This window comes from Gossypium arboreum, chromosome 13 (assembly GCF_025698485.1).
Source record: "Gossypium arboreum isolate Shixiya-1 chromosome 13, ASM2569848v2, whole genome shotgun sequence".
Lineage (NCBI taxonomy): Eukaryota > Viridiplantae > Streptophyta > Magnoliopsida > Malvales > Malvaceae > Gossypium > Gossypium arboreum.
In genome coordinates this window covers 7848110-7860621 of record NC_069082.1, presented here as the reverse complement: position 1 = coordinate 7860621, position 12512 = coordinate 7848110, and the positions used below count along the sequence as shown (strand labels likewise).

The 12512-nt window shown below is 30.4% G+C and overlaps 1 protein-coding gene across 4 annotated transcripts; it reads left to right on the top strand.

The window, feature by feature from the left end:
* The first annotated feature begins 9300 nt into the window (after positions 1-9300).
* On the top strand, positions 9301-12453 carry LOC108485375 (ABSCISIC ACID-INSENSITIVE 5-like protein 7). Of its 4 annotated transcripts, none has more exons than XM_017789204.2 (5): positions 9301-9464; positions 10243-11352; positions 11626-11697; positions 11790-11819; positions 12010-12453. In XM_017789204.2, exons 2-5 carry the CDS (start codon positions 10309-10311, stop codon positions 12082-12084), a joined length of 1221 nt encoding a protein of 406 aa, XP_017644693.1. In that variant the 5' UTR covers positions 9301-9464; positions 10243-10308; the 3' UTR covers positions 12085-12453. The 4 variants fall into 4 exon arrangements, with proteins under 4 accessions (XP_017644693.1, XP_017644690.1, XP_017644691.1 ...); XM_017789201.2 differs by having other exon boundaries at positions 10162-11352; XM_017789202.2 differs by having other exon boundaries at positions 9306-9464; positions 10260-11352.
* Positions 12454-12512: the final 59 nt, after the last annotated feature.

Genomic DNA, 12512 nt, shown 5'->3' with positions numbered 1-12512 from the left:
AATTTTTTTCCTTTATTTTTATATATTTTTTATAAAATTTTATTAATTTTCTATAATTTTATAGTTTTTTTAATAATATTTCAGTAGTTCTAAAATGTTATAATACTTCAACATTACTTTTCATATTATCATATTATTTAATAAATTTATGATGATTTATTTGACATTTTAGTCCATTATTTTCAACTAAAACTATTAAACTCGTATTCCAAATATATATTGAAAATGCAAGAAATTTCATTTATCTTTTTATTATTATTACGTATTAGTTATTATGATGTTTTTAATTGAAAAGAAATATATCATTAGATTGAAAAACGAAGGAAAAAATGGATTGAAAATCGAATTATGGTTTGACTTGATTTGACCCATGAATATGAGTAGTAATAAGCCTCTACCTTTAGCTTTTACCAAGCTGGCACCGTGGTTGGTACTTGATGCACAAGGAACAGTCAAGCAGTTGTTTATATTTAAAATTTTAATAAAAGAGAAAATATATAATTATTAAATATTAAATTAAAAACCACTACATGTATTTTGTATAAGTTATAAATTCGATGTTTATATTGTATTATTAGTACATGTATTAATGAAATTTTGCCAAATAATTTGTTAGTAGAAATAATTAATGTTGTCATCAATGGTCTTTATTAAGAGATTTTTTACTTTATTTAGAAGAAGATAATGAAGTGTTATTTGCTTAGAGTTGATTGATTTCTTAAGAAATCTGATAGCATTCTCAGAGAGGGATTATGTTTCTTGATTTTTTTTTTTTGGAAAGTCTGAATACTGGAAGAGGCAATGTGTTCATAGAGCTGACAATAACTCGCACAATGCATAGGCAAATCACTTAGCACAGGTGGAATTCAACTTGCACCCATGCCTCATTTAGGACATAGGTTCAAATTCCATCAATTGCAACCTTTTTAGTTTCTTCAATGGCTCGCTTGTTTAGACTTCTGACAAAGTAATCCCGCTTTGTAAATCCGTCATCTCTTCAAATAATTGGGCTTTCGACAATACCGAGAGACAAAACTCTCATTAGGGACAATACCAAACTTGTTAAAAGACATGCCGGTTTTATGTTGACACACTTTGTGTAACGACCCAACTTTTGTCAATGTAAAAAAATTTGATTTTCGGATTGAATTTCTTGAATTGAGTCATTCTGAATAGTTGAAACGAAAATGGTTGGGTCAAGAACAGGATATTGAAATAAAGAAATCATTAAGTAAATTATTAAGGAAAAATTTGAAATTATATTTAGAAGTTAACAATTATGGTACAAGGACTAACTTGTAAGGTAGCTAAATTTAAGAGATCTAATAAGAGATTAAATCAAGGCCTTGTGAGCAAATTGGCCACAACACAAATTAAGTTAATGAGAGAATTATGATCTAAACCATTAATCTCCACTAACTAGTTTAGATATTATCATTAGCCATTGATTTAAGTGTTAAGATTTAATTAAAGTAAAGTATATAGGTTAGTGGTGAGAGAAAATAAAACATTTTTCACTTAGAATTTTTCATCTTCTTCCATCGAAATTGAGAGAAGGAAAAGAGAAAATCATTTTGAAAGTTCCTCCATTGCCGAAGCTTCAACTCCAAGAGTGGGTAAGCTTTCTCTGAATTTTTGTTTAATTAAATGGTGTTAAATGAAAGTTTAGAGTTAGCTATTAGTTTGAGTATAAAATTAAAAGAAACTATACTAAAATAACCATGGGTATGATTGAATGCTTGAAGGAGTTGAGTAAGGGTTTTATGCATTCATAACTTTCAATTGATAAATTAGCTATTAAGTGGCTACTTAATGATGGTTCATGATTTTGATATTTGTATTTGTATGTATTTATATGTGTTGAAGAGATAACTAGAGGGAGCTCTAGCAAGGAAAAAGACCAAGTCGTGAAGTGACGGCTTTTTGAAGAGTTTTCACTTGTTTTGGTCATTTTGGATAGGTGGTAAGTTCACATGGAAACTTCCATATTTACTTCTTGTCTGAGTGTAATGTGAATTGAAATTATGATATGTGAAAATGTTTAGGTGTTATATGTATAATAGGTAAATTATGGAGTATTGAAAATGTGGTCCAAATGGTTTTGAACTTGTCTTGCATGTGAATGTATTCAATGGTTAAATATATTCTTAGAGAAGAGAACCAGAAAGTTGATAGATTGATAAAGTTGGCTTACATAAACAAGGGTTGCAAATTTTTGAAATCTCCCCGCTAGGGGGTTTAAATTGTGTTTCTTTATTTTCTTATTTATCACCAAAAAATAATAATAATATTGTAATGGCCTAAATTCAAAGTTATCGGAACAGTGGTTTCGTAACAACCACAAATTTGATTTAAAGAGAAATTATTTTAAAAAATTATTGCATGAATATTAATATAATAGGAAAATCGTATGAAAATATCGATAGAAAAATTTTACCGATTTAGTGGTTAGTTAGAAAAAAATTTATTATTGAAGAAATTGGGTAAAAACAAGGTATCGAGATCTCGATCTCATAAAAATGATTTGGAAATATTTTTATAAATATTTATGAAATGTTAGTGATGTGGTATTAAATTTTCGTTAGAAAATTTTAATGTTTGGGTAGTCAATTAAATGAAAAGGACTAAATTGGAAAAGGTGTAAAAGTTACTAGAATGATTAAATAGCTTAAGTGTCTAATGAGAAAGGATTTAAAAGAAAATTAGACCCAAAATTTATTTGGGCTGGACGGTTAGGGCATGAAATCAGCAGGAAAAATGATGATTTAAGGGCAAAATTAGTATATTACATAATTAACTAAATAAAAATAGGACTAAATATGGAATATCTAGATTTCTCTTCATTTTTCTTCATTCTCATCAGCCAAAACACCATAGGAGGGGTTCTTTAAGCTGGTATTTCATAATTTTTGCACCAAGTGAGTTAATCCTTGCCTATTTCTTGTAATTTTTTGTGTTTCTAAGACTTTTACAACTTGGTCCCACTATTAAATTCATTAGTTTTTGATTTCATGGATGAAATTGAAAGTCACCATGGTTGATTACTGTAAGTTTATGATGAAATAGAATGAAATTGAAGCTTTAATTTGTTTATGAGATGATTTTATTAGGTAAATTCAATAGAATTGATTTTTAGGACCTAATTATGAAAATGTTTGGAATTAAAGTCTAGTACTGAAATTATGATTTCCAAAGGCTGTAAAGTAGTTTAAAGTGATAGAATAAAGTGTTAATTGAGAAAAACCAGCTCAATTAAGAGGCTAATTGAGTAGAGACGAAATTATCGTTTATTAAAAGCCTAGGGGAAAAATAGTAATAAACAGCTTGCACTAAAACAGTTTTAGACAGCAGCAATAGGTTAACTTTGGAAAATCACCATAAATTATAGAAATTGAATTAGAAGATTAAAAAAATATGGAATTAAATCTTATTGAGTATAATTTCTCATAGAAGAAACGGTGTAAGTAATAGAATTGTAAATCATGAGATATAATAAATTTTGTGAGACAAGGTCAGAATGAATTCGGGTTCCCCTATTCTGAATTTGAAAAATCATAAAAAATTTAAAAAAATAATTAGGGGCTTAAATTTATAATTTTAGAATCCTGAATGAGTCTATTTTCAAGGGAAACAAACGAGAACATCATCCAAATCCTGTATGAAGAGATAATTAATTTTTAGTGAAGAAGGGTCGGAACTGTCAGACAGCAGAATAGGGTTGACTTTAAAAAATAAACTGTACTTATTGGCTAAACTAAAAATTCTAAAAATTTTATGGTAAGAAGATATGTGAGCCTAATTTTAGGGAAAATTAGCAGATCCTAATTTGGAGTTCTGTAGCTCAAGATAAAAATAATTTAGTGACTATGACTCAAGTAGACAGCTTTTGATGAACTATAAATAACAGTGGAATTATAGAGAATGTTGCATATGAACATGAAATGTATTAAATTGATAATTAAATTTATTTATTTAGATCTAGAAGATTCAAATACAAAGCTAGATCGAGGAAAGGAAAAAGTTCGGGATTAGTAGATTTTTGTATACGAACAAGTATCGAGGTAAGTTCATGTAACTTGAATTATATTCTTAAAAGCTTGAAATGTATGTTATTGATGTGAATATGATTTTAATATTCATTGTATGAAAATTGATGAAATATTGATATATTTGATAAAAGAGGAAGAAATCTCGGTTGAATGAAAGGAAAATTCGATGAACCTCTAAAAAGGAATTGACGGTAAAAAGGATCTAGCCCGGAGGGGTGATCCTATCTTGATATAGTCCTCTCGAAGAATATGTGTAAAATGGATTTAGCCAAGACGGGTAATCCGAATCAGGGTCTGAATTTAGCCTGGATTGATAATTCAGATCCAAGCTCATTAGAGTGATTGTCGTTGCAGGGGATTTTTAGCCTGGACTGGTAATCCCGATAATACTCTATGAGTTTATATTACAGGGGATTTAGCCTGGACTGGTAATCCTGCTGTAAGAATGAGGTTCGCGGGAGTGTGCTCTCTGAAATAGAAAATGTGCGCACATGAATATGAATTGATGGACTTGAAAATGTACACTAAAAGTTTACCTCTGAAAATCCATCGAAATTTCGAGAAATTCAAAGGGATAAATATGGAAAAATAATAATGGAATGGAAATCATGGTATTGATGAGTTCATCAATCATGGTATATATTATTGATACATGGAAATTATTGGACTAACTTGAATGTTAAGTTTGTGCATGTCAGGGTAATAATGCATTGAATGGATATTTGAATGTTTATTGTATTGTATTGAAAATATTAGGTAAGTATAATTCTTGTTACTTGAGCTTACTAAGCACAAGGTGCTTACCCTATTTCCTTTTTTCCTGTTTTGTAGTGTTAAGAGCTCGGAGGTCAGATTTGATCGGAGACACATCACACTATCAACTTCAAAGTTTTCGGTATATCAAGAAACTTTATTTTGGAAATCAATGGCATGTATAAGCTAATAAAGTAAATGTTAATGTGAAATGAATGTAAGGTCAACCATTGGTATGGCTAACAAATCTTGGTTTTGGTATGTGATGAGGTTATCTTATAAAAATGCATGAATCTATCTTGAAAATATGTTAAATTGGATCGGTTGATGTGGATTGTTCTCGGTTTAAAATTGTAGGGAAGGTTAGATATCTATAAAGGGGCTATATTGAGTAAAAAAAATTTAATTCGCAAACTTCGGTAATGCCTCGTACCCTATTTCGAAAATGAATACGGGTAGGGGGTATTACAAACATTGTATGCACTTTATGAAAGAATATGTATAATGTTACTTTAAAGAATTTGAAAGTTCATAATATGTATATGTGTTTGAGTGCCCCCGTAATTTTGGTAGAAAAGTTCGGATACAATTGACATGCCAATAGAGATTTATTAGCGCTAGTATGAGTTTATAAACTTGAAGTTTTGAAAACCTACCCAAAAGGGATAATTTCTCTTGTTATTTCTAGTTGTGCTGGTCAGAGCACTTTCAATGCTATGTTCATGATTATGTTGGTTGGAATTTAGTGCAATACTCTGTTTTGGTTGTGTTGGGTGGATTCTCAAAAGTCTGAGTCCCATTTTATTAAGATTACAAAGAGTCCAAATAAAATATTTGTATTTGAGATCGTACCATGAATCGTGAACTTGTAATGTTACATTTGAATGAATTATGAATTGTGCATTGCTATGCTTATAAGTCTATTCTTATGCTACACATGGAAATAATAACACTTATTTATGAAGCAAATATGTACTTGAAATTTTGATTGATCACATTACCTTATATGATATCGTACTACTTATTTTGTCTTTAGTTTGTCTTTTGGGAGAATGACTAACTTGGTTTGCTTCCTTAAAAGGACATGGTAAGTATGATATTTCCATTTGAATTTACTAAGCTTTATGCTTCCGCGCTATTGTTTTGTGCATAGACTTTGTTTGGATTGGGAAGTCTCGTTCAACTATCGGATCACCACACCATCATCGAGGCTAAAAAAGTATGAAACTAGTATAAATTAGATGTGCTATGTACCTAGTGAGTCTTTTATGTGATGTTTGGATATGTTAGATTCGTGATAATTTGGGTTATTTTATTTGATGTTATCTATGTTTGAGCTTGATAGCTCCATTTGGTGTCTAAATACACTACATTTCTTTCGATTAGATAGGGACATACATGTCCACTTTTCTAGTGTTGTTAAGTATTTTCTTTGACATGTTTTAAGTCTTTTCTTAAGTTACCAAAGTAGTTATAAGTTACATAATGATGATGTTTGGATAGACAGCTGCAGGGTCATCTAGATGGCAAGATTTAGCCATCTGGATGGGAGGCAAGCTGTCTTGTTTTTTCGTAACTTTTAATTTGCCGTCCAGATAGAAGAGATAGCCATTTGGACGGTGAATGAGTTGTTTTCTTACCCATCACTTTTATAAAGATTGTGTTTCAAACATTTTAAATTCTCGATTATGTCCGAACTTGCTCAAACAACTATGAAATTATTTGTTTTAAAGAATGATGACTTGAGATATTAAGTTATATATGTCATGAATTTATCTTAGTAACATCTCATACTTGTAATGGTCTTCAGGACGAGTAAAGAGTGTTACATTTTTTAAACTTATTTTAAAGGAGTCGAAAATCTTTTGGGAGACTAAACTGATCTTCTAGATGCTTTCTTGTGCTTTGCCTTATTTGGTTACTAGTGTAATAACATGGGAAAAAATTTATTTATTACATATGTATTACAATATTTATAAATAAAATAAAGAATAATTAATACAAGTTAAACTCAAAATTAGAAAAAACTAATAATAACTTTGATAAAAAATAAGACCTCTTCAAAAATAAGTGAAAAAACTTCTTTTTTTTGCTAAGCGTAAGTCATGGGAGCAGCTAAATATTACCAATTAAATTGATTTATTACTAATTCATATACTAAAATATATATAAAAAGTAATACTCCTATCAAGCGTAACATAAATATATTTATTTTCGTAAAATCGGTACCAGCTAATTCCATATGTTTGTCAAAAATATTCTTAGGTTCATGAAAATTCGATGTATTCTATAATTGCCAATCTCTCACTTAGACTAAATAACTAAATAGGGCAATGTTGTTTGTCATTCTCCTCAACATCATCAAAGTTAATAGAGTGAATTTTTTAAGTTAATCGAGTTGATAATCTTTATTTAATCATTCTAATTTAATTTAAATTTTTTTCGAATTAAATCGAGTAAAATAAAATTTGAATCGATTTAAAAAATTCAAATTAAACGAAAAAATCAAATAGATGAAACCAAAATCTTATTAATAATATGATTAATTCTAAGGTTGAGCATATAAATTTGCCCAAATGAGATCATATATTGAAACCTCTTTCAAAACAAATTAAAAGAAAATACAAGATAATTTAATATGATAAAAACTTGGTTTGGTAAATTAGTTGTTTAACTTTATAACCTCGACTTTATCATTTCGATTTTTAAAATTTTTGTAATTAAACATTTTAAAATTTATATATATTTTATAAAATTTTAATTTTTTATAAATATATTGAATGTTTTAAATTATTTTGATTGTTTTAATTTTTGGAGAAATAAATTTGTTTATTTTCAAAATTAAAAATGAATCAAAGGAAATTTACATTAATTTGTTGTTAGAATTATCTCAAACTGTAAAATTCAACACTTAAGTTAATTAAAAAAATCAATTCAATATACTCAAATTTTGAAATAAAAAATTAATCTTCTCGAACTAAAAATCTAAATTAACTCGAATTTGAAATAGAATTTAGAGTTTACGGTTTACGGTTTACGGTTTAAGGCTCAAACCGTAAAATTCAACACTTAAGTTAATTAAAAAAACTCAATTCAATATACTCAAATTTTGAAATAAAAAATTAATCTTCTCAAACTGAAAATCCAAATTAACTCGAATTTGAAATCACTATCTAAAAATTTCATCCTCAAACTCAAATCACTCTAATCATCAACCTGATCATCTTCATCATTCATTATACAACAAATTAAACCAAAATGTTAGGACACCATATAAATTCTGAGAAGTAATTAAAATATAATGTATAACACAATATATTATCAATTTAAAACCATATAAATTCTGAGTATTAGTTCGATTGTCAATTTAGGAGGATGTGAGTTCGAGTACGCTGAAGCATATTATCTTCCTATTTATGGGTTGGGAAAATGCTATGTATAATTCTAGGTATTGTATCAAAAAATGTCAAATATGACCAGAACGTATAATGAGATTGTTAAAAAAATATAAATACATCAAAATTTATATAAAAAAGGTATACGGTAAAATTTTAAATAATACATCAATTTTATTTCAATGTTTAATGTAATACATGTACTTTAATTTTGTAGTATTGTGTATATGAAAATTGACTTGATTCATTTTTCACAAATTACTAATCTTGTTATCAACGTAAGACCATTTTACATTTACATATTGCATTATACAAACAATTGTATTTATTCAATATGGAAATAAATCTGTGTTTATTTTTAAATATGTATGGTTGAATAAAAATTAAAGTTTTTATGTATAATTGCATCAAAATTCATTTGTAAAAATGAGATTTATCTCAAGAAACTAGAAGATAAATATTTCATAAATATGAAATAGTTAAAAATATATGAAAAATTAGTCCAATGGTTAAAGCAACATTTAATCCCTAAGCTTGGTAACTTTTCTAACTTGATCCCTAATTTTTTATCCACATTAGATTTAAAACTTGACATTTTTTCTTAATTTGATCTTTGAACTTAGATTCAATTAAGATATAATGACGCGATATTATGAATTATTGCCACATAGTCAATTGAAATTTTTTAAAATTATATAATAAAAATACAAAATATTATAAAGAAATTATAATATTTTAATTTTTTTAAGTGATAATGTGACACAATCTTATAGTGCCACATCATCATCCTACTTTAACAGAATCCAAGTTGGTGCCAAATTAAGAAAAGCTGTCAAGTTTCAGGACTAAGATGAATCCAAAAAATTCAGGAACTAAAGTGAGAAAAGGTATCAAGTTCAAGGACTAAATTTTACTTTAACCCAAAAAATTTAGGTGAACCAAATAAGTAAATAGTCCAAACATTACCATCAAATCAGCTTTAAGAAAGTTGATCCGACGGCGGTAAATTTCCCAAATTTCATTTATTCATTGGCCAGACATCACATCAAAATTTAAATCTCTATTTTAATTGGACCACGTTGCGCGATCTGCACGGTTAATCAGTTTTCCACTTACAATATTATTAATATAAAAACAATAAAATAAAATCACAATTAAATCCACCAAAATCTGGGAAAGCTCCTTAAATCTCGATCCATGTCGAGGCTGAAGTATTAGACACTTGTCGCCACCACAGAGCTAAAGCCTCCCCGTTTCGCTTCAAAGAGTAAGCAACATCACAATCTCTCTCGATTTTCAACATTTATTTTAAAATTTTTATTTTAATTGAAATTTTTTGGGGTTTATCAAAAAAAAAAAAGTCTCTTTCCTTGCTCTCTCACTCTCTTTTTTGTCCACTGTTCTATTTTTTTTTGTCATTTTGTCTTCTTTTTTTTTAGTTTTTTTTTCTTGAATTGGGTTAAGGAATATATTTTGTACTTGGAGTTTCGTTTAGCTGATTATAAATCTGTTCTATAACGAGAGGAATTTTTTTTCTTTTTCTGTTTATGTTTACATGCTTTTGATAGGTTTTAGGATTTGGAATAATGGGTTGGTTTTAAATTTTGTTGAAGCTTCAATTTTTTGTTGTTGTTTACTATAGTATTGGAAATGACAGTTTGATACTTGTTAGCTGTTAATTAATTTCTAGCTGCAAAATTGTTTTTTTTTTCTTTTTAGTTTTTGGATCTGGGTTTTGTTGAAGATAATAAAATGACAAAGTATATAGTCAGCTTATTCCTTGTTATCTGCATAAATTGGATGGAATTTGACGAGCATTTGTTTGGCTATGTGTATGATTGTATGTTTTGTGCTAGTTGTTAGAGAATCTTGAAATTTAGAGATTTGACATGAAAGTTCTAATCTTTATTGGTTCTAATGTATGATCAAGTTACACTTTGCTTTGTTTGGTGATCATTGATTAGATCTCAAGTTAAAGAAAGAAAGAAAAAAAAGTTATATCAAAGGGAAAGTGAATAATGTCATGATCATCTTATCTACTTCAGTTGATTGGATTTTATAGGGGAATTTGAATTGTGTTCTTTTGTGTTTGTTGCTGTTTGAAACAAGAAATGGGGTCTAATCTGAATTTCAAGAGGTTTGGTGAAGCTCCAAGTATGGAAGGGAGTGGATCAAAGGCAGTGGGCAATTTCCCATTGGCTAGGCAGTCATCGATATACTCGTTGACCTTCGATGAGCTGCAGAACACATTCGGTGGACTCGGCAAGGACTTCGGATCTATGAACATGGATGAACTCTTGAGGAACATCTCAACTGCTGAAGAGACTCAGGGTTTGATGACAGCTTCAGTTCCTGGAGGCGAAGGTGTTTCTGGTGGTAATTTGCAGAGGCAAGGTTCATTGACATTGCCAAGGACTCTGAGTCAGAAAACGGTTGAAGAAGTATGGAAAGACTTGTTTAAGGAAAATGATGGTGCTAAAAATGTAAGTAATGGTGGTGGTGGTGGTGGAGCTAATTTGCCACAGAGGCAACAGACATTGAGAGAGATGACTTTGGAGGAGTTCCTGGGGAGGGCAGGTGTTGTGAGGGAAGATATGCAACCGGTTGGTGTGCCGAATAACAATGGATTTTTCGATAACAACTCTGGTTTAGCCCTTCAGTTTCAACAGACAAATGGAAACAATGGTTTTTTGAGTAACAATAACTCAGTTCTTAATCAGCCTCCAATCTTACCATTAGACGTGAGTGGAGCCAAATCATCACATTCACAGCAGAAACAACAGCCACTCTTTCCCAAGCAACAAACGGTTGCATTTGCTCCATCTATGCACTTGATAAACACTACACATTTTCCGAGTCCTGGAGCTCGGGGGTCGGTAGTTGAAACCAGTGACCTTTCAATGAATACTAATCTAGTTCAGTCTAGTGGCCTGCAGAGTGGTGGGATGGGAATAGTTGGTTTACCATCTCCTGCAAGCCATATATCTCCAGATGTGATTTCAAAGAATAGTGTAGATACAACTTTATCACCGGTTCCTTATGTGCTTGGCCGGGGAAGAAAACGCAGTGCAGCATTGGAGAAAGTAGTTGAGAGAAGGCAAAGGAGAATGATTAAGAACAGAGAGTCAGCTGCAAGATCACGAGCTCGCAAGCAGGTGAGTTGAGTGCCACTACACTGTTGTTTCCTTTCCTTCTGAGTTACCAGATCCTATTTCATTTCTCCTATAAAATCTAGCTCAGTTGTGTGGATTACTTGTTTAAAAAGTTCATTAGTTTTGAATTTTGTTGCTTTCTACAAACATGCCACTCATAATGTTTAGGACAATGCCCCTACATTGCTTGTGTGAAAGTAATGGTTTGGTATGGTTTATAGTTGGCTCAAATCCAATGCCAAACAAGATTGTATTACTTGCTCTGAGTTCTGGCAGGCTTATACATTGGAACTTGAAGCTGAAGTTGCAAAACTTAAAGAAATGAATGAAGAATTGCTGAGGAAACAGGTAAGTACTTATCACCTGGACTTCGATTCATCGTATTCTATTGAAACGTTGGTGGATCGGCCCTTTTCTTGACAGTGCTTTGGTTGGTGCAGGAAGAAGTGATGGAAATGCAGAAAAATCAGGTAATGCAACATTCCTGCTGCTTCCATCTTGCATTTATGTTATAGCATTCATATGCAGCAAACTAGCTTTTAGATGGGTTCCAAAGCCTTAAGAACATGGCAAACCATGATATATAACATGTTTTGTTCCATGCACATTTATTGAAATGTTTCCTGTTTTTGGTCTGCTCTCTGTTGCCTTTTCAAACAGATGCTAGAAACACTTAATCCAGCATGGGGAGGTAAAAGACAATGCTTAAGAAGAACACTGACAGGCCCTTGGTAGAGTTTGAGGAACTGCTGATTGTAAAAATGTTGCTTTGATACACAATCTTGGTCGGTGCTACAGTTTAATGATTGGGATCTACATCCATTATCTATATCTTGATACTGCTTAAGGCTAGATAGCTGTGAATATAGAAGCAAAGGGTTTTGAGTTGTAAGTTATGAACTTGACAGTATTAGTTTGTAGTTTTGATTTTGTTATTGGCTTGATCTCTGTTTGCCTATCATGATCTAACCTTGACAACAAGGGCGGGCTTGTAAGATAACTAGATGGATGCTCCAATATGGTCTTTATGCTCTGCCTACAGACTTGGTCAGTTTCATCCTGATTTGACTTGTAAATTTAAGACATATCTGTTGTAAGAAATAAGCTATCGGTTTTGATTCTGGGTTTTTTGTTTCTACTTTCTAGAACAGCCTTAAGAACAA

What these genes read in the sequence shown, in the direction of transcription:
- LOC108485375 (XM_017789204.2), top strand. Translation starts at nt 10,309, where the DNA reads ATGGGGTCTAATCTGAATTTCAAGAGGTTTGGTGAAGCTCCAAGTATG. An exon ending in GATCACGAGCTCGCAAGCAG is followed by an intron (nt 11,353 to 11,625) that starts GTGAGTTGAGTG and finishes GAGTTCTGGCAG; the next exon opens with GCTTATACATTGGAACTTGA. An exon ending in TGGAAATGCAGAAAAATCAG is followed by an intron (nt 11,820 to 12,009) that starts GTAATGCAACAT and finishes CTTTTCAAACAG; the next exon opens with ATGCTAGAAACACTTAATCC.